Source organism: Lissotriton helveticus, chromosome 7 (genome assembly GCF_964261635.1).
Source record: "Lissotriton helveticus chromosome 7, aLisHel1.1, whole genome shotgun sequence".
In the NCBI taxonomy this organism is placed as follows: Eukaryota; Metazoa; Chordata; class Amphibia; order Caudata; family Salamandridae; genus Lissotriton; species Lissotriton helveticus.
In genome coordinates, this window is record NC_136068.1 from 393008687 (window position 1) to 393036453 (window position 27767).

The 27767-nt window shown below is 43.4% G+C and overlaps 1 protein-coding gene across 3 annotated transcripts in view; it reads left to right on the forward strand.

Annotated features, from left to right (window-relative positions):
- The window catches only part of SMIM19 (small integral membrane protein 19), a 136286-nt gene that overhangs the window by 73996 nt on the left and 34523 nt on the right, over positions 1-27767 (forward strand). For all 3 annotated transcript variants that reach the window (XM_078652238.1, XM_078652239.1, XM_078652240.1), the window contains one exon: positions 6312-6436. In XM_078652238.1, coding sequence (XP_078508364.1) covers positions 6312-6436 — 125 coding nt within the window. The remainder of the gene's footprint in view (positions 1-6311; positions 6437-27767) is intronic.

The following is a 27767-nucleotide window of genomic DNA, read 5'->3' on the forward strand; positions in this document are numbered from 1 at the left end:
CACTTTAAACCTAGCCACGTTGTTACCGATTGTAGAGGAGTTAGATGATTCAGAACAGCATGATTGTTTTCTTATAACAGAAGAAGAAACGAAAGGGAGAATAGATCTTAGGGACACTCCTCTTGCTGAATGTGATGGTACATTGTGGGTGGATGGTTCATGCTTCAGGCTTCCGAATGGTGATACGACTGCAGCATATGCTGTCACGACTTTGCATACAATTGTTGAAGCTGCACGTATTCCACATAATTCAGCTCAGGCAGCAGAATTGATTGCACTTACAAGAGCGTGTGTTGTCTAAAGGAATGAAAGTGACTGTCTATACCGATAGTCAGTATGCATTTGGTGTGGCTCATAGTTTTGGACGATTGTGGCAAGAACGTGGGTTCCTGACTTCGCATGGAGCTAAGATTCAGCATGGTCAGTTGGTAAATGAGCTTCTTGAATCACTGACCTTGCCTCTGCAAATGGCGATTGTGAAATGTAGTGCTCACAAAAAGGTGACTGTTGGTCGTGGAAATGCATTTGCTGATGAAATCGCGAAAGAAACCGCAAGGAATGTGACGAGCCGAATGTATGTTGCAGGCCCTGCAAGATGGGTTGGTGATGTTGGAATGTGTGAAGACACGATGGAGAGTGTGTGAAGTCCATTCAAGCTGAGGCCACAGAGAAAGAGTTGAGCACGTGGAGAGCAAGTACGGGTAGAATGGATGCAAATGGTTGTTGGGTTGAATTGTCAGAACATCAGAGATGGTTGTTACCCGATGCATATGTGCTTGCAGTGGTTACAATGGCTCATGGAATGGCTCATATCAGAGTGAAAGGGATTTGCAAGTTGTTGGCTCCAGTATGGCAGAACTCAGGAATTCCCAAGTGTGCAGAGAATGTCGTCAAGAATTGCATGGTGTGTCTGAAACACAATCCTGGTAGGGGAACCCCAACTCCAGCTGGTCATTTTGCACCTCCTACGTACCCGTTCGAGGTTTTGCAGCTTGATTTCATTCACATGGAGAGGTGCAACAATTTAAAATACGTACTCGTTGTTGTTTGCGCCTTCTCAAGATGGGTAGAAGCCTATCCCCTAAAAGACAACACTGCCTTATCCACAGCTAAAGCCCTTGTGAAAGAGTTCTTCCCCAGGTTTGGAATGCCTAGAATGGTCTGGAGTGATAATGGGAGTGAATTTGTGGGTCGAGTGATGAAGAGTGTATGAAGGGCTAGGCATTCAACAGAGGTTCCACGCTGCAAATCACCCCCAATCAGCTGGATTAGTAGAATGTTACAATGGCACGCTTAAGTTGAAACTGGCAAATTCAAGCGAGCACAGGTCTTAAATGGCCTGACGCTCTGCCCTTAGCACTCCTGTCCACCAGAATGACTGTGCATTCACGAGTGAAACTTAGCCCCTACGAGATAGTTTATGGCCGCCCGGCCAACATATGGGGAGTGCCAAGGCCCACTAAGTTCAGTGAACTCGAACACCCTGTTTTGCTTGATTATCTGTATGAATTGACGGCTAAATTGCGTGTTTTGCATTAACAGGTTCACGACACCCTGCCTCCGGTCTCTGAGACTCCAGGTCACGCAATCGACCCTGGTTCCTGGGTCCTCGTCAAGAACTTCCAGAGAACCAAAAACGACCAGCCCAGGTGGACCGGACCGCACCTCGTCCTTCTTTCCACAAGATCAGCAGTTCGAGTGGAGGGGAAGGCGAACTGGATCCACGGGATCCATTGCAAACGGATCCCCCTGCCTCTGCCATATGACCAGTGGGTCCAGAAGGGTGTTGCCGACTCAGAAACTGAAACTGTGCCGCGTTTTCTGCCCATCAGTGATGCACGAGTAAAAGGAACACTTACTGAACAAGAGAGCGATAAACTTTTGCAACCAGCTGTATCACCGTCAATTCCATTGAACACTACGGAACCTGAACTCTTGTTCCAAGATAACACTATACCAGGAAAAAAACTGTATAATTTGAGGCCGAGACCTATGGACAAATAAACATAATTCTTTTTTCCTTCCAAGTACTATTTTTGAAAGTGCAGCTCTCCCATCTGAGAAACTTGCTTATTTTTGTTTTTCGAACCGCCATCCGGGTTCCGCTGCTGCGGGCCGCGATTGCCCAAAGTCTTTGGGGTGCAGCTGACGACGTTAGGTCGGCAGTTCTGGTTGGTCTAAGGGAGTTGCCCTGGACTGACAGAAGCGTTCCTTAGCAGAATCAACCTCCCATCGCGGGCAGCACTTTAGAGAGGATGGAGTTTCTCGAGATGGAGAGACCTGCCAAGGAAATGAACTTTAAACACAAGATTTGTAAAATAATGACAAAGAAAAGTTTTTTGATATTGTGCATTTTTATGTTATTCAGTGTGATGATATTTTTAATAAGTTATGTTTTTGTTCTCTTTTTGAGTAATATTTGCACCCACTACATCGCCCATACCTCCTCCTTCTACTGTTTCCCCACACTCTTTCCAACCCCTTCCTGAACACGAATCAGCTAGGAGATTAGAGTTTATTAATAACTCCTTTGTTCTTCTCTTGCACCAACACCAACTTGTAATGAACACAACTAACTGTTGGGTGTGTGGTCTTATGCCTCGCACAACGGATAAAGGTATTCCTTATCTGGTCCTGCCATTCAGTCACAATGGTTCTGTGTGGGCATACAGAACAATGTTCATATATGCGCATGAAGTCTACCCCCTACGTTCTGTAACAGACAATCCTAAAAATAGTGCTCTAGTTAAGGGTATAGTAGACCTGATTAAGGAAGGTATTTCTTATGAGACTATCCCAAGAGATGAGACACTAGTATACATAGGATGGAACATAACCGGATATGGAGCTACTCTGAGTGAGAAACAGCAAGCTAAGAGCTCTTCCCCGATTTGGATTGTACCCCCTCAGGGTCATCTGTGTCTGCAAGGTAATGGCACGAATCCCAGAGCTCAGTTAGGGAAGAGTATCTGCACTAAAACGTATGTTTTTGCAGCCCAGACTTCCCCTTCGTTTTTAGCAGCTAAGGGTACCTATTTCATCTGCCATGATAGAGCCTATACATGGTTGCCCCCTGACTTTTCGGGCTCATGTTTTGTTTTGTTCCTGTTGCCTCCCACCTACACAGCGGCGGCAGATTACCACAAGACAAGGGTAGTTAGAGGTGCCTTGAGTCAAGAAGACACCGCAGGACAAGAATTTGGGGACTTCGTAAAGGGTTTTCTGCCGTTCTGGGGACCGATGGCTAACAGCAGGAACATAAGGCAATTGACAAGGGTGGTTGAGTCCACCGTGACAGAAACTGCTGGTGCCCTTAGGAACCTGACTGCTGAGCTCCAGTCGGATCGTCTTATGACCCTTCAGAACAGGGTCGCTTTAGATATCCTACTTGCAGACCGAGGTGGGGTATGTAGATTGATCCAATCTAGTTGCTGTGTTATCATTCCAGATAACGCTCCAACAGTGTACCAGGCCATCTCTAAACTACATAAGATTTCCGAATCTATTCATGTGGATAAAGGAGATTGGTCATTAATGGGATGGTTCTGGGAACTGATATCCGCCTGGGGATGGAAAATTCTGATGGTCATTGGGATGGTCTTAGCCATTCTTTTCCTGTTTTGTCTGTGCGTACAGTGTGCTCCTGCAATATGTGGCCTCTGTGTTACATCATGTGTAAGGAAGCCTGTATCAAGAGACGAGCTAAGTACTAGAATGATGTTACAGCAACATCTCAATGACTTTAGGAACATAGATCTGGACTCAGATTAGCATGAGGATAGATTAATTGCCTATGTAAGGGCAAAAGGAGGGATTGTGGTTCTGAAAATTCTGGACTTATGTAATAATTCTGGACTCGAGAATAAAACTTCGTCGAAACATGACGAATTTGGTATCAAAAGACCAAGAATGGCTAGTACACTATGTACAAGCATTTTCGGCATATTCGAGTGACGATTTCACCTCGAAATCGTCATTTGCGTTCTGAACCCTTGGCTTCCATTTTGTATACGGCAGCCATTTTGTGAGTTGCCCTTTACATAGGCTTATAATACAGCTAAATTCAATTCCAAAGGACACGTACACCTTAATTGACTTTTCTCTGACCTGACCTGGGCAAGCCGAAACCATTGCCCCAGGCCGAACCTGTTTGGTCAGTCTCTCTCCCAGTGGCCGAATGAGATAGCATCAAGGCTCAACAGGCCATAAACCCCTTTCATCGCACACACCCCCTGCCGAATCTTGCTCACACCTGTCCCTGCTCTTTTCTCTCTCACTTGCTTTATGATGGGGAGGTGCCCGTTTTTATTGGGGGTCCATCGATATCTGATGAAATGTTGGGCCTTGCCGGGTAATTTATTGTGGGATGGACAAACTGAAATATGGGCTTGTCATCATGACTCTGCTTTTCCTTTGTAACAGAAGTATGTGAATAGTATACTGTAAATTCGAAGAATGTTTGCCTAAAGCACAATATCTTGTATAAAAAGAGAAGCCTGACTTTGTAAGATTGAGCAGTCTCCTGAGAATATACATCCCGTGTGTTGTACTTCTAGGACGCTTGTTACCTTGGTTGCAGCCAATAAAATCGATCCTTGACTTCACCTAGAAGACTCTGAGTTTCTGTGGTCTGAATCAGGAAAGGACTCGAGGTCTTTGGGTGTGTTCCCTGACACCGCTGGGTTCTAAAAAACCCGGTACCTCACTACCACCTGCAATGCTGCCAAGTGGAGAAGATTTGTGCACTACTGTCATTCAAAAGATTGATCCTTTAAAAGGCACCATGCAGGACATGGTCTGCTATTTACTCAGCTTGCAGGTTTCTGGTGTAACCTTTACCAGTATATGACTACACCGGGCCCCAGTGGCTACCTACCTTGAGAATAGACAACACGTTTCTCTTAAGGATACCAGTCATTAAAGCCATTGGAATCTTCATGTACTGACACGATTATTAGGCCCTCCATTTAAGCCTCTCCACTCCTGCCCCCCCCCTTTAGTCCCTCTCTTGGAAGGTGGCTTTTCTGGTTGCCGTCATCTCACTAAAGCATGTCGGTGAGCTTCAGGCATTAACCCTGGAAGAACCATTCTTCCAAGTACATAGGGATAGGGTTGTCCTCTAACCCAATCCCAGATTCCTCTCCAAGGTAATCTCTTAATTCCACCTTAATCAGTCCATTGACTTTCGTGTTTTTTTTTTCTTGGTTTTTTTTTTTTTTTTTTTTTTGTACCACATCCTGATTCAGTTGCGGAACAGGCTCTCCATACTTTGGACATATAAAGAGCTCTGCTGTACTACGTTCAGAACTAAACCATTTAGGAAGACGCAACCACATTTTCTTTCTTTCTCCAAAGCCCACAAAGCGAAGGCTCTGTCCAAATCTGGCTCTGCCAGATGTCTAGTTAAATGCATCCAGACATGCTATGCTAAATCTAAGGGGACTCTGCCCACTCATTCTAGAGCACTCTACTCCGAAGAAAAGAGCATCTACGGCCTTTCTGGGGAACATTCCCATAGCTGATGTATGCAAAAGAGGTACTTTATCCACACCCCATACTTTCACTAAACATTATTGTGGATGTCCTAGCCCACCAGCAAGCTAAAGTTGGTCAGGCAGTTCTCTGTATACTCTTTTTAAATCTGCTGCAAAACCCACAGGCTAGCCACCACCCTTTAGGAGGTTTGTTTTACAGTCTAAGCACAGCTTGTAAATCTACAGCCACACATGCCTCAAACGGAAAATGTTACTTACCCAGTAAGCTTCTGTTTGTGACATGTAGTGCTGCTGATTCACATGCACCCACCCTTTTACCGAATGCTTATGGCTGTTGAAGTGTCTCTACTATTTGTTTCCTCCTATGCATGGACATCTCTATATAGTGCTTCAATTCACATTCCATTCTCACCCACCATGCGGTAAACAATCTTAACAATAGAGTTGATGACCATGTGCGTTTTCACCAAGAAGAAGAGTCACAATATTATGGGACTCTGAAGACTTCAAAGAAAAACAACTTGCACACCAGATAGCAAGTGTATGCCCAGAATGTGAAGCTACAGCATTGCATGCTACAAACAGATGCTTACAAGATAAGTAAAATGTTCGGCTTTTTCTCTTTTCTAGATGGTTCAGCCTGTATGGATACATGATTTATTCCCGTCTTATTATTACATTTTGATTTGGAAGGCTCCTTTGTTTATCGGCATTCTGTAGCATACTTTGGCGATATGTAAAATCTAATTATTTCAGTCAGTAGAAATGCATTTTGAAAGTATATTTTCAAATTTCGTTCTGTCATGTTTGTTTCAGAAATAAAAGAAAAATTATGAGGATATTTACTCTTCCTCCAGCCATTGAGACTATGTCTGAACCTAATTTTTATGATGACATGAAAAAAATACGTCTTCGCCAGCAGCTGGAAATGTATTATATTGGTAAGTTAACATGCTGTTCCAGGTTTATTATTAAAGCATTATATTAAATGTAATGTTTAGTTATGTTGTATTCTATGTATTATTGTTAGTTGTGCCTTTTTGAAAATGCCATTTCCCTATTGTATCTGGGTGTGTGGTTTTGTTGTTTTTTGTTTTTGTGTATATGTATGGCTAACAAGTTAACATTTCTAATATGCATCCTCATGCTCATCGCTAAATGTTTTGTTAGTCTGCTGGCAGAATCTGCCACTCCCCTTGTATAGTTGAGTTCCCCACTTTATTTTTCCCATGTAACTCAGCCCGTTAGAGGAACAAATAGTACAAAACCTTTGCATAGTACTTGCAATTCAAACAAGGATACCCCCCTCCCCCAATTGTCTGAAATGTAAATGTCATGGTACTTATAGAGCGCACTGTCACCAGACGGTCACCTTGCGGTGTCGCCTATGCGGTTTCCTGGCGCTGATACTCATACCGCTGTGGAACCCCTCCTGGCTTTCCCTGTGAAGTGTCCACTCCTGGGCACCCCCAGGGTGAAGACCGGCATCCTTAGCGCTGTTGGGGCCGGTGTGGAGGCTAAGCAAGCTATTGCCCAGAGTTGAAGCGTGGGGCCCATGATTAGAATAGGCACCGAGGCGAGAATTAACAGGTCTGAGGAAATTGAGCCTGAGACCCCGCAGAGACGGGAATCGAACCCTGGTCCTTGGCCAGAACTCTGCATCAGGGTCTGCCGCTCTAACCATTGAGCCACACTCCTCCACTGAAATTCATTAAGTTATTGCAGTACTCAGAGTTTGGGTTAGTTCTGCAACAGCCATGCTTGAATTTGACAGTAAATTAATCTAGCACAGGCTCCCAGAACCACATGTATACTTTGCACTTTTAATACTACTGACTGATAAGGATATTGTTTTCCAGTGTTGGATCTTTCATAGATTCAAATGATTGAATTTTTTCCCTGTCGTCAAAGAGTCCCATGGGACAATAACAACGCAGTACATAACATTACCATAGCCTATAATGGCAATGAAACAAGCACTTAAATAACCTATCCATATCCTTTAAAAGGAACCACACTCCAGCCAGTCAGACAACAGCACCTTTTAGAACACTCCCCACAGAGGCTGAGTATCTCAGATTTTCTACCGCACGTTGTGTGAAGGGAGTCTTACTGAGCTCTGCTCAGTTTCTTCAACCAGTTTGAGAAATGTTGCCTTCAAACTACCTACTACCATGTCAGAATCGTTAGTGAAAGGGTTTTCAGGCTCTGTGGCCCCTGTGGGAAGAAAAGACTTCATTCAGAAGACCATCACACGGACTGTATATAATGCCTCCACCCTACCCATAAGACAAAGGACTGTAGATCTGTTGCATTTTTTCCTCCAAGACTCTAAAAGATGGGAAGGGGAGGCTTTTTTTGTATGGCTGTAGAAGTCTAAATCGATAATCTTCTCTTTCTGAGGAAGAAGATAGTGACAGCTCTTCTACTTCTCAGAAAGTCATGTAAAAAGGTACGGTCACATGACCAAGGAACATCGGAGAAGTCTAGAAAGGCCTTGAAAAAGACTCGCCATGAGTCTGAGAGACAGTTCTCAAAAGGAGAAGAAAACAAATCTCATCTGAAACTGGGAGGTTTGAACCTACCACTTCATCTTCCAAGACAGAAGCGTGCCCAGAGAAGCCCTCTTCAGAACCGTAGACGACAAAGACTAAAATCACTTTAAAAAATATTGATTACGACAACCTCACTGTCCATTACCAGTGTTGATGGCTCTGACTGTGGTGACTGCTACATCCAACCCCCCCCCTACATCATTGTCGATTCGGTTGGCAACAATATATAGGTGACAGACACCATTAACTGCGGCATTACAGCAATCAACGGCACAGTCGTAGAGGCCCCGTCGACGAAGACAACTTTGTCTATGTCGAAAGCATTAAAAAATAGTCCTTGCAACAGGAAAGTGCGATCACCGACTCAACAACAACATTGTGTACGAGAGTGGAAATGACTAAAACTTTCCTTCTTCCTGAACATACTGGACCAAGTTGGGTCTCTCCACTGCCTCCAAGTCATCTTCTTGTTGTGGAAGAGTCAGATGATATCTGCCCTATTCATAATGGCCGACAGCTCTTCTGAGCTCCATATCAACAGGATGATGCACAGTCCTAGAAGGATTATTCTGTACCGCAGTAGACCACATACTCTGAAAGGCCTAAGCAGCATGAGGAACACTTCCAACATTATAGCCACTCGCCTTCCCAAGAAAGTATGGTTCAGATCCCTTTAACCTTGTTCCACGACTTCGAAGGCATGCTGCAGTACTTTTATTAAAGATTTCTGTAACCCATGAAGTCTCAATTTTCGAGAACACATCATCCTATTCCTCCACCGTTGACACCTAGGATGACACCTGCTTCCAACATTGCAGCACCTCCTAGAGCTGATCCATCCTCATTGGACAAAGACTGGGAAGAAGGGGATATAGCAGACAATCCATCTATTCCCAACGAATGGAACAAGTCTATACTTCCCACCCCTTTTCCACCTGCACCACAACCTCTGGACTCTCCACCGGATGTCATTAAAGATTTCATAGACTTATGGAAAGGGCTGCACAACGATTGCAGCTGCCAATGATTTGATAAATAGTTCCAAATCTGTTCTTCCCCTCTCGCTCTCATCCCATGCCCCATTCTACCCACCTTTTTCTTCCTGCTCCTTCTTCCATTCAATATATTTTCTTGCCCCAATGGTCAGTTAACCTCCCTCATTGGATATTCATATATCTCTGATAAACGAATGTCCTAAAGCGGTTATGACAAAATAGTTTCCCCAAGTATGGCGTTGAATAATTCTAGACTTGGGTTCTTTACCTAAATATGTCTCCATGAAACAAGGCTATATAGAGAATTGAAATGGAGTACATTTTGTGGCTCTGTCAAATAACTTAAACTTTAAGAACTTTGAAATGTTATGTTTTGTTTAAATTTTATAATACACCAATATCAGCACTTATTTTTTTCAAATACGTTTTTCTAGTATTTGGGTACTTTACCTAAAATAGCAATAGGAAGCAGACTATACATTTGGAATTAAAATGGGATAAAAAATGTGCCATGGATTAAGCAATGTTAACAGTCTTGTTGTTGTTTTTAATGGAAGTGGTAAAGGGGTTGTGCCTTTTTAGGTCGAGCCTAGCAGTAGCGCGCATGCACTGCTCGCTCAGCGAGACATGCAGTAGTCTAGTATGCTGTGGAAGCCTCGCCTTCTCTCCGCCCATATATTTGATTGACTGGTGTCATTGTCCTTGGTAAATGCTGGTTTCCGATTGATAATGAGGCTTGTTAGTCCCTCCTTGTTACCACCCCCCCCCCATGAGGACCGTACTGGCATCTTTCATTGATTCACGTTACCCACCCTCCTGCCTGTAGAAGCACCCTGTATTGTTACAGGATTACCTTTCCCACTAATGCTTGAAAATCTGAGAGGCTCTGCCTCTGTGTGAGTGTTCTCAAGGATGCTGTCGCCTGATTGGCTGGAGCTTGGTTCCTTTCAAATGAACTGGATCAGTTATAAAAGTGATTGTTTCATTGCTACTATAGGCTATGGTAAAGTGATATCCTGCTTTGTTACGGTACAATGTGACTCCCACTTCGCAATGGTGACTGATTTGCATATGGCTGGGTCTGCACTGGGGTGGCAAAGTGAGCTAAAGAACTATGCTGGATTCAACCCAGATCTGTGACTGAGGGGAGTGTTTGAAAAGTTTCAGCGCTCCGTCCATCATCTCCTTGTGTAGGCTAAATAAGATCCCTAAAAATTCACAGATGTATTTTGGGGTCACCCTAAGGCAAGCTCTGTTATTATGTAGGCCGCTCGGAGAATTAACAGAAACCCAATGGCACCTTGCACAGTGTCACCAGATCGAAGAGACCGCAGAATGGATGTGGCTGTGGAACAATTTTCCACTATGTCTGCAGTGACTATAGGAGCTGCTAATGCCATGACAATTTTGGACTGATATGACTGGGCGATGTGGTCTGATCTAGCTCCATATTTAGATCTGCTGGACAAACATCCAGATGTTAAGTCTATCTTGCATGAAGAAGAAAAAGCATCAGCAACCCTAATTGATTTGGCTATAGATGTCTCTAATATAGTGTTCAGGCAACTAGTCCGCGTGACTGTATTACGCCAGCAAGGATAGTTAAGTACCTCCTGCAGGCAAGAGATCAAAACGCTGTCTGATTTGCCTTTGTGCTGCTGTGATGAGAGGAGCAAAATAGTTTTCATGACCAGGCCCAGACAATTGGAGCCTGGTGTCCCTGATACTGCTCAGCCAAAAGGGCGAGTCACCCTGCCTGAGGTAGGAGAGGGGGGTCAGGTGGCAATGGGGACTCACCAGGCCGTTTAAAGAAGCAGTGGACAGCAGGTCCCGATTCAGAGAATGCAGCAGGAGTCAAGTCCCAAAAAGGAAGGCGAAGAGGACCTACCCTTTCATTGAATAGCCTACCAGGCAACAGTGTCCCTCTGCAGGGAACAAGCAGTTCCTCAAGGTCTTCCTTATAAAGGGAGCAGTAGAGTGGTGTTCCTGCATGGAATTAAGAAGACTCCCTTGCATAACCCTTTCATTGGCAAGGAGCCAGTCTTGTTCTTGGAAGAACATGAGGAATATTCGTCTCCTGGTGGCCCAGCTCCCTGGAATTGTATTCAGTATCTGAGGGAGTAACCACTGCAATACCATGCCAGAGAAGAATAGGGGGTGCTGGTTCCCATGCAGACAGGCTTTTCAAACATTCAGAAGATCATTCAAGGTTACATGCAGAGCACCATACTGGACAAAAGAAATACCATTGCAGCTAGTGGGGGAGAGCCTGCAATTCAGGAATTGGAATACAGCAAAAAGAATCTTCGATATTTACTCTGACTGAATGCACCCCAAAAAACATTACTCCAAAAGGAGAGCGCCCATATTTGCATGCTAAGCAGGCTTGAGAAAGAGAAGCTCAACTAGATCCACATGAGTTTGCCCATGAAAAGGAAGCCTTGCAAAATAAAATGGCAATCACAAAAGCTGACCTCCAGATCCCTTCCTTTAGGCCATCAGGAGGGACTTGAAGAAAGGCCTGGAAAAGGAAATGGAACGTAGCACAGAGGATCTGAAAACCTCACTCTGCAAACATAGGCGACCTATGCAGACATGTGGATGCTGTGGAGTTTAGGGTGATAGAGGTAAAGTGCTAAGCAGCATTCTTGGAGGCAGCTAGTACATTGTTACAATAGAAATGAGAAGAGATGGCCAGTCTGTCAAACTGCCATACAAAACCTGAATGATCAGAACAGAGTGGAAAAAAAAGAACATTCAAGTCCAAGGGCTCAAAGGGTCAGATAGGTGTTTCCTGACCGGCTTATTAAGTTCTTGGTAGGACTTGGACTATACAAAAGTCCGTCTGTGATGAAGACCCCGGGTTTGGAGTCACGACCACCACCCGAGCCCCAACTGACCCCGCTTGGGTGCCTACCGTATTGAGGACGACGAATCACCTACTCCGGAAATAGTACAAGACTTCTCCCTTATCCTGCAGAACGAAGCGTGTAACCCTGAAACGAAACGTCCCGAGGGAGGCGGGGCAGATACCCCCTCCAGCCAATCACCAAAGCTTGACAAATGTTACGCTGGGCAGAAAAAGGGAGGAGAGAACACATCTCGGGTTTTCAACTGGGAGGAGACATCCCGAACAGGAAGACGCGGACGAGAGAAGAGACGCAGAGAAGCCGCTTGAAACCGTTGTGACCGCCATATCAGAAGACGCTGAAGAGGAGGATTTCAAGGTTCCTGAGAGTTGGATTGAAGGCTGGTGGATCCAGGAGGACACATGTGCCGCCACAACTCCAGAGAGTTGTGGCTTCTAGCGGTACATGACGGGACAAAGGTGGGGGGGGCACGGCGTACAGGGAAGGGAGTACACCGGAGTATTGTTGAGGTGGTGGTTCCTTTTTTTTTTGCTGGACCTTGTTTTTCCTGCCTCACCTCTCTTGCCCACAATCTTTTCCCCACTTTTAGTCAAGTGTAAATGAGCACTATGAAACGCTATCCTAGGGATCAGACACATAATGAGCCCACGCCTAATTTAATTATAATCTCCATTTTCTCGCTTATTTACCCCAAGACCTCCTCTTTCTTATTCCCTTTTGGCAAGTGGTATAGTGATGGTATACAAAACTGCGTAGGACACCATAACTGTCCGCTGCTTTCTTATTTCTTTTAAGTATACTCTGGGTCCCCATCTGTGTTGCACCAAAGCCTTGGATCTCACGGAACACCAACCCCGACCCGGACCCCCAAGAGAGGATCTACTCTACAAACCTGTGCTGGAACAGGCATATTTCAGAACTATTTTGTTCATCCTGACAATTAAAATCCTTATCATTTTTTAGCTATCCTTTACAACCCCTATTAAGAAAACTACAGTATTGATCCTATATGGCCTCCTCGCTTCTGTTTTCGACCATCCCTCCGTCACCGTCTGAATGGAATACTTTGTGTTGGCCTGACTAGATCACAACAAAATGCTTGTGCGAGATACATAGTGGTGAAACACCACCACCACTACTCTGAGAAGGAAGAGGAGCTTGGTGTTGCCAGAACATTTTAAGAAATCTCTCACCTCATATATGTGCTCCCACTACCAGGAGATTCTCAAGCCAGCTTCAGATCTGTCATTGAGAAACTTATTTTAAAAAAACGCAGGCACACCTTTTGGTATAACATTTGATTTATTCGGATTCAACTCTCAATGTTTCACTAGAGATACACTGCATAGATAATGAAATTGCTGTTAGATCCTGAGGGCAAAGAATGGAGAAAACAAGGAGCAGATCCCCATTTATCTCTGAACCCTTTGGGTAACTAGTAATGATATGCAAGCAGGAGGAAACATTTCAACAAGCGCATAGCCTCCTCTTCAAAAAGTTACATATACAAAGGGTGCCCAGGGAACGTGAGGAGTAGAAAATGCTAAAATATCACATAATATTTCCTAATGGAGTGATTACCTTAAAGGACTAAGGCCCTCACCCATGCAGCATTGGCATGTATGAGGAAATGGGATGTATTATATGGTGTGGGTGTGCACCTCACCATGTAATGCTTGCCAACTCCTTTAGGACCCCTAGGTTTCGTTTGTGAAACCTTCAGCTCAATCATGGGTAGCTGTGACTCTGAGCTGCAAGGCTTACACAAAGGAACAAGTGTCCAGCATTTAAACAGCACCAACATAATTAAAGATGTAATCAACAAGAAACCAAAGAATTCCGCCACCAATTTTAAAAAGAGACTGCATTATTTAGAAATCACAATGGAAAAAACCCCACCGGAGGTTTCCTTTGAAATAAAATGGACTATAGTAAACCAAAGCATTTCACTCCACCCCTAGCAAGCGTAGGGAAATTCAACTAATTTGACACACTTTTTTCACTAAAGTTTGGGCTAGTTGTAATGCGATCACTTGCAGTCAATTTAGGTGAACAACTCCAGTAGGGAGTCAGTAAGAGGGACCAGCAAGGTCCTCAAACCGCTACTACAGCTGATGAAGCAGTCTTCCGTCAGTGCCAGGCACTTTTATCCTTTGCAGGGTTTTCCTATGGAAATGGTTCTGATGCAAGGGATGAAGAATGGTGAAGATGCTCAAAGGATGCTGTGGATGCGATGCTGTTGATAGTGGTCTTGATGCGGCTGTTCCTTGGTCAACGAAGGGGGTCCAGTAGTAATGGTCACAGGGTTGACGTCCCACAAAGTCCTCTTGGTGTTAGTTGCCCAGTATCATGGTCACTCACCAATCCTTCCTGGGTTGATAACTCGTTCTCTGGAGGATCCAACTGCGCTGCTGAACTCACAGGCTCAGCGAACTCTGGTACTACTTTGTGCTTCTAGTCTTGCCCCTGGTGCTGCCCAACTGCATTTGACTGCAGTTTTAAAGACTTGCCCTAGCAGGCTTCTCAGCTGTTGTCTGTGCTGTGAACAGGAGGCAAGCTGACCTTTGGAGTCTCTTGGCTTTGGGTGGTCTCTGGAAGCAACTGCTCCTTGAGCAGAACACAGCAGGCAAAGTCTCTCTCCTTTGCTTCCCAACAGGTTCAGCTGCTGCAGTCCACGCCAGTGCAGCCTCTTTGCTGTTTCCACGGTGCAGCAGAGAAGTCCTTTTTCCAGTCGAGATCGGAGTTTGGGGTGCCAGCGGTGTCCTATTTATACTCAGAAAATGCCCACAGGGCAGGATGCAGTTAGTGTGACAGTGGGTTCCCAGGTTCCCTCCCACCTGATGACCCCTTCCTGGAAAGTGTGGCACCATTCTGCCTGCCTCTATTATGACGGAACCCCTCTCCCTGCATGTGTAGGTCCCTAGCCCAAGCCTGAGGTGTAGCTAACAAGAGGGCTGGCTACATGCACCTGGGAAACCAGTTTGGCAGCTTCTTTTCCCCTCTCCTGTCCCAGCTTGAACAATGGAGCAGCCCCTCTCCCAAGTATTATCCATTTGCCCTTCAAAGGCGGCTTCTCCTATGGAAGCGTGCCTTTTGAGCCACTTCCATGTGTCCTCCTGCAGGAGGGAAGTGAGCCCTCCTTCCAGAGCAAGCTCCCATTGTGTCCTTTCCTGGGAGCCATTAGAACTACTCCCTAGGAAGGCAGAAAACCGCCTCGGCGGAATTATCCAGTGTGCAACCAGTATGGGCACGGGGGACTAGAGACAAAGTGGCAACTCTGCTAAAGCTGCACACTGCAACTTATTAATTATTTTCAAACTGAGAATCAAATAAGTCTTGCTGTAACCAGTTGTGTGATACCTTGGAGGAAGCACTTTGGTCGCACTGTGATAGTTAGCACTGCAGAGGTCCTTGTGTCACTCTGCACTCGCCAATTGGGCCACCAAGGCTTTCCACAGGAAAAACATAGAACTATCAGAACATGTAAAAATGCAAGTTCTGCTCATGGATTTTGTTGCACCCTGCCTTAGGAATCGAAAGGCCTGCCAAAGGAATGAATTGCACATATAGCATGGGGCAATGGCCCTGGTACCATTTACAAGGGACTTGCTGGTACGTTAGGTGAGGCAAATGGGTAAACGCTAATTTGACATACCAATTTACGGGTATGGGCACAGGCTCTAAAGGTCTGATTAGCAGGTCTCTGGGCACTCTGAGTTGCAAAACCAGAAGCATCAGTTTAAACTTTGGGGTGACCATACAAAAAGCCATCTCCTTACAGCATGTCTAATCACCAGGCCCCTCGTCATGTTGGTTGAGAATTTCACCGTTGTAGTCTCTGACCCTGAAAAGCTGAGAGGCTCTTGAGGTGGAGAAACACTGGCCACTACATGGTAAAAGGTGCCTGAATAAACTGTTGTAGGGGTTGCTGATGAATAATGTACGGAGTAACTACGAAGAATAGCTCCTCGTAGAAAAAGTTTAATATGGTTAACCCTTAGTGGAATATCGACATGTTTCAGGCCATATGGTTGCCTAAACCAGGTGCATGTTTCTTTCTTCAGAAACTAGCCTATCTTTACTGTAAAGAGGGTCCATGCACTAAACTTGGGTCTCCATCAACTGGGTCTTCAGTCTTCTATGAACTTGTGAACAATACCTATACAAAATAAATTGAGTTTATACAGTTTCTTAGTGTGAGAAGTTGGCCTAGTATATGCTGTTCACTAATTAAAGTGGGCACCTTGTACCAGTCCAAATGTATGAGGTTAAAGATAGCCTTTAGAATGCTATCCTAGTGGTAACTGTAGGGAGCAGCCTTCAGACTTAGGGCCAGATGTAGGTAGCCAATACTGGTCGGTAACTGCCGAAATTACCGAATTTCGTCCGTTACCGACCGGTATTGGGCATTTGAGATGTAGGGGCCAAAATTAAGGATTCGGTAATTTAACTAATCTGTAATTTAAGGAATCTGTAAATTACAGATTCCTTAAAATACTGATTCAGTAAATTACCGAATCCTTAATGTAGGGAGCACTCAAGTGATATTGAAAACCTTTGAAAAAGCAAATTTGTGCTTTTCCAAAAGTGCCATGTGGCAGACATACATGCCCTTAGGGCATGTATGTGTGCCACATGTGCACCCATGCACTATTCAGGGGTGCAACAGGGTGTCAATGTCTTCCCCCTATTACCGATTCGGTATTTACCGAATCGGTATTTCCCATTCATTCCTATGGGCCTGGAGGCCCATAGGAATCAATGGGAATTACCAAATCAGTAAGAACCGAATCTGTATTTACCGATTTCGGTAAAATGTACCGAATCAATACCTACATACCATTTACCGATTCTGAAATACCGAATCAGTAAAATTCAGTATTTTAGAATCTGTAAATTTGGATTACCTACATATGGCCCTTAATCTTGAAGGAATCTAAAGCAGCTTGTTTTACCAGAATATCACCTCCTGTATTAACTAATTGAAAGGAGAACCACACAGTAGTTATATAAAAATATGTATTTATTAATATAACACTCTCTAGTATCCCCTACCCTAGAATAGAACACAAAGCACACAATACGAGATCAATAGAACAGCAGTAAGTAGCACAATATACAGTGGGCTCCAGATGGAGACCAATCCATATACTAAAATAACGGTATAACAACCGTGACTCTGGTCAAGACAAGGTCTGGAGCACGAGAATCGCTGGGACCCCAAGGTGAGAAGATGGGGATCCGACACAGGACGGGTGCAGTGTGCTAACACGACCATGGGCTCAGTACAATTCTATTGGGAAGTCGTGGTTGTAATTGTACAGTTTAAGGACCATTTCAGGAGGTTTTTGAGGAAACCCTTTAAGGGGTTGGAGAGCCACCCCACCCTTGGATACCTTAGTACCAGAGTTACCTATCCCAGAGGAGCCGGGTGCATAGGTCTGGAGTGGTGTTGTAAACCATCGTCGTTCTCGATGAAGGCCTGCGAAGAAGTGTTGCTGCCGTGAAGATGAAAAGGATCTGGTGGAATCCCAGCCGGGATTCTGGAGGAAAGGAACCTGAAAGCAGAGGGGACAGAGTCTGGGCCCCCTCCGAGTGACCAGGGGCTCGGAAGACGAATGCCCACCAATGTCTGGTGCTTCCGGTGTAAAGAAGAGATGCTTGACTCAGCAGCCATGAGGACCAGGAGACATTGACGACCAGGAGCCAAATGCGAGCTGTCCCATGAAGGATCTTGAGTGCTGAGGAGTCTGTGTCCGGCTGGAACTCCAGCAAGCCTTGGCCAAAGCAACCTACGCTGGATGGCCAAGCAGGTTACGGGGAGGACCAGCAAGGTCCTGGGGACTCTCCAAGCAATGGATAGTGAGGGCATATCTGGAGCAACCAGGAAAGCCCATAGAAATCAACAGGTCGAATGACTAGGAGCCGCGAGGGGACCTCTAGCAAGATTTCAAAGCACCAGCCCACGGAGCACTCGGTGCGAGGAGGCTGGAGTTCTTTGGAGGAAATACTGCTCAGAGGCAGGATTACACTGAGTCCAATGCACAAGCTTGTGAATCGCCAACAAGCATATGCACTGGCAAATAGACGTGATGCACCGGGGTTCGGATTATGCAGTCCCCACGAGGGGTATTGACTTCAAACTTGCTGAGAGGGCAGATCAACCTCGGGGACCTTCGCCTCCTCCTCCGGGTTTGCTGAAGTCTCCTGAGTCTGTAGGAGCTCAGGAGCAGCAGACCAGTTAGTTGCGTTGAGGTGCCTGCAAATGCAGCGGAGTGATTCCTTCACCCCAAGGGAGATTCTTCAGTTGTCATTAGTGCACAACAGGTCCTGCACAGAGCCTGTATTGAGCAAGGGCACAGACAAAGCTTTGGACAGAGGGAAACTAAGTTGGGCCCAGTCGAAGTCCAGACGGTCAAAGGTCTGTTTTTTTTTTTCCTTGTAGAATCTTGTCCACATAAAACCAAAGTTTTACAGTCAGGTAAGCCCTTTTGTACCCATTGAAGAGGGTTGGACAGATTCAGGGGACCCTCCTAGGGGAGGGTCAGGCCAGAGGGGTGGTTACACCCATGTCCTTTGTCCAGTTTCGCACCAGAGCAGGAGCCAACGGCTCCCAAAATAGGTTTGAGCTGGACTATGCACAGGGACACCAAATGTGCCCCAAGTGCAAACTTTTAGGCACTCTGAGCGCACCCACCCAGCCCCAATACACTAAATCCTGTGGCAGGATACCTATTGTGCTGCCTTCCTCTGCGCAAGCTTTGCTCCGCAGCAGGAAGGCAGCAATGTGCCTCTGGTCTGCAGCATTCATTTTGTGCTGACTGGGTCGAAGTCTGGCACCGGATAGACCAGTGACCCCACGAAGCTTGCTTCTGAAGGGTGGAATCATACCTCCCACACAGTTACCGGTGTGGAGGTATGAATCCAAGGTGTTTAATACCAAACATGATATGTTTATATGCAGCTGTTTTAGAGATGGCATTTACTGCTCGGTTATAATGCACCTCTACCTATATGTCCGGCTGAGTCACAGACAACCCTGGAGAATGGTCTCCGAAGGCTGCAGAGGGGCTCTGCTCATGCAGGGGCATCCTCTCACGTAAAACCCAGCACCCTGCCTTCAGGATTGATGAGGCCTGCTATAGGGGTGACTTATAAGTTTTAAGTGTAGTGACCTATAAGTAAGTAATATTTATTGTTTAGTTAATTAAAACATAACAATTTAGAACAGGTAGCAAGAACGAATAAGAACAATATTGTGACAAAAGGTTAAAAGGAAAGATTTAAACAAACTATCATTTTGTATCTTCCCGGGGTTTCTAAAAAAGACAAATTCAGTGTTAATAAAAGTTCAGTGCAGTAAGTTAGTCCACATTTTTTCGTGCTTCCGACCCTTTTAGCACAACTTTGTGAATGCTTTAAGAAATTTAATCAGCCTGCCATTCAGTTGAGGGTCTGAGGGGTTTAGGCATGCCATTATTGCAGCTCTGCAGGATCGAATACCTCTTTCATTGAAGCATGTTTTTAGAAGGATTACTCGTTCCGCCTGCAGTTTTTTACAAGTGCAGATTACGTGGATGAAATCTTATTGAAAATTGCACAGCCGACTTGATTTAGGGCCTGTGTGCAGCCAGGAGGGTTGGTCGGCCGAGGATGGTAAGGATCCAAAGCGTAATGTCATAAGTTGCTTTTTTACGTTGATTGAAAATGTTTTGCTCAAATATGCCGCCGGTGCAAGGGACTTATAGTGGTTCATCACCATCCAGGCATGCGACCTTATTCAAAAAAGGTTTTTATCCAGAAGCGATGAATGGGTTTTAGAAACTTTATTTACCGCTTGTTTGAAAGATTGGTACGGCAAGTTTTTATTCCATAGTTCCGTTGTGCATGTAATAGATAGTGATTTGCAGAGATATTGCTTAAGAGGAGAAGTTTGGTCTTCATTTAGTTCACACCAGAGGGCTTCGTTGATCTTTGATGTGGCTACCTTTTGCTTCAATCTGTACCGGGTTTTCACTGTCGCGTACATTCTGCCTATGTCTTCATTTATTAGGCCGAATTCAAGGCGAACCTGGGCTGGAGAGGCCGACCTTTGAATGTGAAATACCTTTTTATAGATGGAGGCTATTAGTTGGTTTAAGAGTTCTCCATCCTCGCCGTGGAAGGCAGTGCTGGCATAGGTCAGAGTTGGCAGGATTTTTGCCTTCATTACAGCGAGCAAGGGTTTATAGGAGGGGCCCTTCAGGTTTTTGGCCAGTGAGCTGAAGGCAAACATTAAGGCACTTGTTCTCAGCGACATATACTTTTTTTGCTCCGTAAGGTTCCCTGAGTTGTCCATGTAGAGGCCGAAGTATTTATATTTTTTAACCTCCTCTAGTTGGTTTCCGTTGAGCCAGATTGTTTGTTTTCTTCGCTGTTGGCTCCCAAGCACCATCATTTTGGTTTTGGATATGTTTATTTCGAGTTTGTTTTCTGAGATGTATGCTGACATTTCATTCAGGGATATTTGGAGACCGATCTTTGTTTGGCTCATTAGCACCACGTCATCCGCATATGAAAGATGCCAGAGTCTCAATTCGCCAAGCTTTGGTGGATGGGAATTAGTGCTGTCCAGCCTTTGAGAGAGGTCAGATAGAAACAAATTAAAAAGGTGAGGGGCCAGGACACACCCTTGTTTTAAGCCTATGGTGGTTGTCCGCTTCCGTGATAGTCCGGTCTCATCACCGATCTTGATCCTTAACCAGGTGTTTGAATAGAACAGCAATATGCCTTTTAGTAGCCTTTCAGGGACATCCCAAGCTCGCAGCTTTCTCCATAGGAGGTGGTGGTCAACACTGTCAAAGGCTGCCTGTAGGTCTATAAAGCAGAGGTAGAGGTGTAGTTTCCTCTGCTTAAGCTTGTTTGCGATTAGTGATAGACCTAATATGTTCGTCCTCTTCCCTAAGCCTTGTCTGAAGCCTGTCTGGTTGACCGGGATGAGATTAAGGTTGTCAGACCATGCCTGGAGATCTTTCAGCACCCGGGATGCGTAGTATTTAGCCTCTACATCTAGCTGGGCTATCAGCCTGTAGTGAGCTGGGTTTACTCTGTCTCCTCCTTTAAATATGGGGGTCAGAATCGAGCCTTGCCAGTTCACTGGTATATTTAGATTCTCTATCTCTTGATATAATTCAGAGAGGTGATTACCCCAAAAAGGAATATCATGTTTGAAGATCGCTTGGGGGATTCCGTTGGGGCCTGCCGCACCATTGTTCCTGCCTTTCTTAATTAAGCGTCTGACTCCTTCACTTGAGGGGGACGAGTAACTTGTTCCTAGTGTCGGGGAGGCATTTCCCTCCGTTGGATTTTTGTCGGCGTATGGTTGCTCCTTTTCTTGTGGAGTTGCAGCGTCATCTGGGCTGGTAGTATCTGTGGACCCGTTGGGCTTGCCATTTCCCACAACTGCGTCATAGATGTTTCCCATGATTGTTTCTCGATGGATTGAGTCCGTAAACCTCATGGATAGAATTTCCACCCACTCGGATTCTTGTATGTTTGATGATAAGCATCTTGCTGGTCGGTTCAAGCTATTTATCATTGTCTAAAACTGTTTTGAGTTGGATTTCTTTGAGGTACAGAGGAGTTCAGCCCAGAATTTGTCGTTGATCTTTCTATTTTCTTCCCAGAGGTCTTTTTTGTAACATTTCCTGAGCAGCCTTGCCCTTTCCCATGCGGCTGTGTCAGGAGCTGTTCTTTTTAGCATCCCTATGGATTTTTTGAGTTTACGTTTCAGGGTTCGCAGCCCTGCCGATGTTTTTCCCGGGTCGTTTATTTGGCTGTGATTGTTTGTATGCGTTTGTTCAGACGACATTAATTTTGTTAAGTCCACTGTGAAGTTTTCCCATGCATGAATTTTGTTATGGGCCCCGGCATTGCTAGTGATTAACTTCTTTTTTTATTTGTAACTGTAAAGTTTCAATTGTATCGTTGGACCATTTTAGGCGTTTTAGGTCAACCGTATGTATGTTGCCTTCAACTGTTGCGTTTACCTGGTGTTTGGTTATTTGTAGCCTAAAATGTATCAGCTGATATGAATGGTCGCTCCTGGCTGTGTACTCTATCGAAGTGGGCGAGGCATGGGATCAGTGATACTGAGATTGCTGTGTAGTCCAGTCTAGATCTTGTCTTCCCCCCCATGGAATGTAAACATAGGGGGGGGAAATCATCTGGCGTTCTACCATTTATCACTCTTAACCCAAGAAACTCTAGGGCATTTACCAATCCCTGGCCTGCAAGGTCCACTTTTGGCGGCGTCGGCTGGTATTGGCGAGGAACAGACCAGCATATGTTGTCCGATGCTAGAGATTCGTCCTCGTCCGGGGTGTGAATTAGGTTTGAATTAAAGTCCCCCGTGAGTATCAAATCCCACACGAGAAAGCTGCTCCGGATGTTTATAATAGTTGCAATTAGTTGTTTATTGTGGGCAGTTTTTTCCTGGCCGTAGGATGTGCGTATGTGTTAATCAAGAGGACGGTTTTTGTTCTGCTAGCAGGCCCCGATGTAATTTTGAAAAGTTGAATGTTTGGTCCTACTGAGGCCATTTGTTCACTATCAATTTTTAACTCTGTAGATATGTAGACTGCCAGGCCTCCTTTTGGCCGCCCAAAGGGTGCACAGACATAATATCGACTCCAAAATATCGTTTGGACAGAATATCGAGTTTTAAATATCGTTTGGACAAAATATCGACAGGACAGAATATCGACAGTCAAAATATCGTTTTTAAGGTAAGTGAAGTAATATCGACTGTAAATAATATAGAAAGTGAAAATATCCAAGTATATAATCTAGATAGTAAAAAATATCGTTTTTTAAATAATAATAAATTATTTATAGTGTTTGTTATAATATGTGTGAAAAGTGTCATTTTATGTTATAATTATTTTTAATGATTTTTTTGTAATTATTGTGTAATTTTATTCTGTAGCGGGTTGTGGGTTTATAGGGGAATAGGCTGGGAAGTAATTTAATTATAATTAATTAAATATGTAAATTTATTAATTGGTAGTAATAATTAATTAATTGATAATTAAATATTTGTTAATTATTTAAAATGTAATTGGTAATTAATTTAATTGATTAATTGGTAATTATGTAAATTAAAATTTATTTCCTGTAGCGGGTTGTGGGTTTATAGGGGAATAGGGTGGGAAGTAATTTAATTAAATATGTAAATGTATTAATTGGTAGTAATATTTAATTAATTGGTAATTAAATAATATTTGTTAATTATTTAAAATGTAATTGGTAATTAATTTAATTGATTAATAGCTAATTATGTTAAATTAAAGGGGTATTTTTAGGGTTCAGGGTCGGTTTTTGGGTAAAGGGGTATTTTTAGGGTTCAGGGTCGGTTTTTAGTTTTTGGGTAAAAGGGTATTTTTTGGGTTCAGGGTCAGTTATTTTAGTTTTTGGGTAAAGGGGTATTTTTAGGGTTCAGGGTCAGTTTTTTTAGTTTTTGGGTAAAGGGGTATTTTTAGGGTTCAGGGTCAGTTTTTTTAGTTTTTGGGTAAAGGGTTTTTTTTAGGGTTCAGGGTCAGTTTTGGGGTTTTGGGGTACAGGGGTACAGTGTAAAAATAAAGTAAAATTAAATTTACATTAATTTAATGAAATGAAATGAAATTAAATTATATTAAATTAATTTTAAATTTAAATTATAAAAATTATTATATACTTACGTTGTAATGGTAGTGCGTTGTAACGTCATATATCCACTGTTGCACTCCTTGGAGTGGGAATAGTAATTTTAACCCCTACGCTATCCAACGCTTTCCCTACTTTTGCACCCACTGGAGTGGGAATAGTAATTTTTACTCTATTGTATTTGTACGTTAATAATATTGGCTATTATTTAATTACATTTTGTTACTATATATATATGGTATGGACCTCGACACAGCCTCGAAAATGGGCTGCGTGGGGCACAACGCACCTTGCATTTTAAGTTACCGGGACAAAATGAACTTCGAAATTTACCCATTGGAGGGTTGAAAAAAACATTCAAAAGGTGAACCACAAAGACCATAAGACACAGCGCGCCAAACAAAAAGGCGGGGACAAATCTATAATTGAAGCATAAGGGATGCAGGTTCACTAGAATCAGAAGTCACGGCGTACCTTTGAGAAAGTTCAAGAGCGAACGAAACATGTCAGGATTGCCGCCGGTCTAAATAAAGAAATGCAAGCTCCGTTGTTGGTGTGCGGCTGTTTTCTTCTGCACTGAAGATGTTTTGGTAATATATATATATCACAGCACACGTTCTCCAGTCTCTCAAGAACGACGTCCAGGCCAGCTTAGTTTTCAAAAAAACTGTGTTTATTTCACAGCCCACTCAACGTTTCGGGAACCACTTCCCTTGCTCACGAGTGAGGCTGTGAAATAAACACCGTTTTTTTTAAATCTAAGCTGGCCTGGACGTCGTTCTTGAGAGACTGGAGAACGTGTGCTGTGAAATCGTAGGGAGTGGCGCTCCCGTCCTGGCCCGCCGCTGCAAGCGGCCACTTATGCTTCGCGCCAAATGGAGGAGTTGGATATATATATATATATTCACTGAAAAAACCATAGGTTATAGACCATATATAGTTAGGAATTAGCATTTAAAAAACCTTATTTTACTCACACAAAACCATTGAAATTCCATATATAGTTAGTTGCACTAACTATATATCGCGCACCCGCAATCCACTGCTGATGATGTCACATATTACATCATTCATGACATGGTCAGTGACATCACTGATGACATCACTGATGACATCTCAAATGACATCACTGATGACATCTCACTTGACATCAATGATCACATCACTGATGATATCATTCATGTGATAATACAATGCATCTCCTCACACTCTAATATAACCTCCGTTACACCCAGTGTTAAATAGAGAGTATCATTTTTGAAACCATTGACACACCAATACTAGTTACTACATACGCACTCACTGATTCCTATGTCTACACACACATTCACTCATACAATCATTCATACATACAATCACTCATCTTTACAACACTATCATATGCACTCATACACCTATACAGACACTCACACTCTGCCACTCATCCATGGAGTTACTCACACACCTAGTCAGTCCTGAAAAGAATCAATCACACTTCCATTTTCTCATCTATACAGTTAAACACAGAACACCTTACATTTTTGAAACATATACTAACACATAGTTACTCTCTTATAGAATCACTGATACAAGTACACATTGATCTGCACAGAGTCACACACCTCCCAGCCAGCCATACACACACTCAGTCTCCCATACAAATACTTGTGCAACCAATCAATAACCCATATAGCTACTTATATAGCTACTGATCAACACATGCAGCAGCTTGCACAACAACAGACATACTGATGCACACTTTTAGACAGTTTAGTCACTAACCCGTGCATTCAGTAAGACGCATTTAATCACTCACTCATACAGTCAATCACGCACCTACTAAAACCTTCATTCAGACACTTATACATCCACTCATTCTTCAATATGTAAAACATATTTAAACTTTACAGAAACACATAATCACTGGATGTTGTCATCAGTGATGTCATCAGTGATGTCACTGACCATGTCATGAATGATGTAATATGTGACATCAGCAGTGGATTGCGGGTGCGCGATATATAGTTAGTGCAACTAACTATATATGGAATTTCAATGGTTTTGTGTGAGTAAAATAAGGTTTTTTAAATGCTAATTCCTAACTATATATGGTCTATAACCTATGGTTTTTTCAGTGAATTTTCAAGGTTTTGTAAATGCTAATTCCTAACTATATATGGTCTATAACCTATGGTTTTTTCAGTGAATTTCATTGGTTTTTTAACAGCTAATATCTGTAGCTGTAAAATGTATTCTTCTTTAAATCCAAAAATATATTTTATATGGTTATTAATAACTTTTTTTTAAATATTTTTTTTTCTTCGTTCCCGCTTCGCGAATCGGGAAGCTTCCCGTTAGCTGACCTTGATGCCGCGAAATAGACCGCGAGCCGGTAAACGTTTCTTTACCGCAACTGCCGCGTTAGAAAACAACATCGTGACGCCTCCCGTCCGCATGACGTTTCGCGTTGTCGCGTGATACGTCATATGACGTGCTACGTTAGCGAACTCGTACGCTTACCAAGTCGCAAAGCACAGGTTTCTGGAAGCAAACCGGGAGGCCCTGCAAAGCGCGTAACGTAAACACAGCAGGTCATGTGACTTGGTAATAACACTTTTCATTGGTTCATTTCACTTTCGGTTTCCTAATGATGTAAGACTAGGTCATATGATCTAAAATGAACACTTTTCATTGGTTGAACTATTTTTTTTCCCAAATGGTGAAAATCCCTCCTTCTTTCCTCACTCTGACTTTCATCATTGTGATAGAAAGACCCTTTGTTACCAGTGAGCAATGGCTTCTTTACTAGCTTCAGCTGGTGCTTCCCCACCACCTCCACCACATCCAAGGAAGAGTGGACCACCTGCTAAAGTTATAATTCAGCAAGAAGAGGAAGAAGAGGAACAGGACGACCTAGATAATCTCCCTATTATGGCCAGAAGATCTGTTGTACCGGAAGTAACGGGACCAGAGGGCAGGGAGATGGTGCCAAATATACAAACGAGATTTCGTGAAGTAAAACAAGTCTGCGTACATTGCAGTGGATTCATTTGCTACAGAGAAAGTAGCATCACTCTGATCAACAGAGCTATTGACAATCATGCTCATGTTTGTCCGAAACTCCCCAAACAATAAATTCTTTTTTTTTTGTTTTCTTGCTCCTGTTGAGCCCTTTACAATGAATCGTTTTCGTTGCCCCCTCCGAAAAAAAAACAAAAAAAATATAAAACTGTTCAGAAAAATAATAAAAAAAATATAAAACAACAAAAACAATTTAAAAAAAAGTTCTTTTCAGAACTACCTCCCCGTTATTAAAAAATTGGTACAATATTTGCAACTGTGCCAACCTCTATTTCTCTTAGTTCGCTTCCCAGTTCGCTCCCCGGTACGCGACCCGGAAGCGAACCAAAAAAATTTTTTTTAAAAAAAGAACAGTAAGTATAAGGGAAGGAAACAGACAGTTATGTTAAAAGAAAGACAGCTATAGGGGAGTAAACTAGAGATACTATTACCCGTAATCCACTGCTGATGATGTCACATATTACATCATTCATGACCTGCTCAGTGACATCATCAGCAGAGGATTGCGGGTAACAGTATCCCTAGTTTATTCCCTATAGCTGTGTTTCTTTTAACATAACTGTCTGTTTCCTTCCCTTATACTTACTGTTCTTTTAAAAAAAATTTTTTTTAGATCAGTCAGAAACAGTGAAAGTAATGAAATATAAAAGACTACGTAGAATATGAGCACTGTATGCAACAACTTTGACACTTACAGAAGCCTCACCTTCTCCATGCCTCCTACACAGTTCTACATGTACATCATTATACATGTTAAATGGTTTATTTTTGCTGTTCTCAGAATGTATCAAATTTCACTAAAACAGTGACTTGAAGGTATTCATCATATAACAGCGGGGGAAAAAAAACACAATCAAAATGATTGTGTTTAAAAAACCCATACAACATTACAAATCAGAATTCAGAACTCCTTAAAGTTAACTTACTTTCCATGACGGCCAAGGATGTCCTATGAACAGCTTACACTCTGTTGTGCTGTTATTACTTTCAACCCGCCACTTTCTGAAAGAAAACCTCCATCGTTTTCAAAAACATGTTACATACAATAAATGACTTCTTGCTCTCTACCACAAGATTCCACAAGGCCAAATCTTGTCAGAGCCATGTATA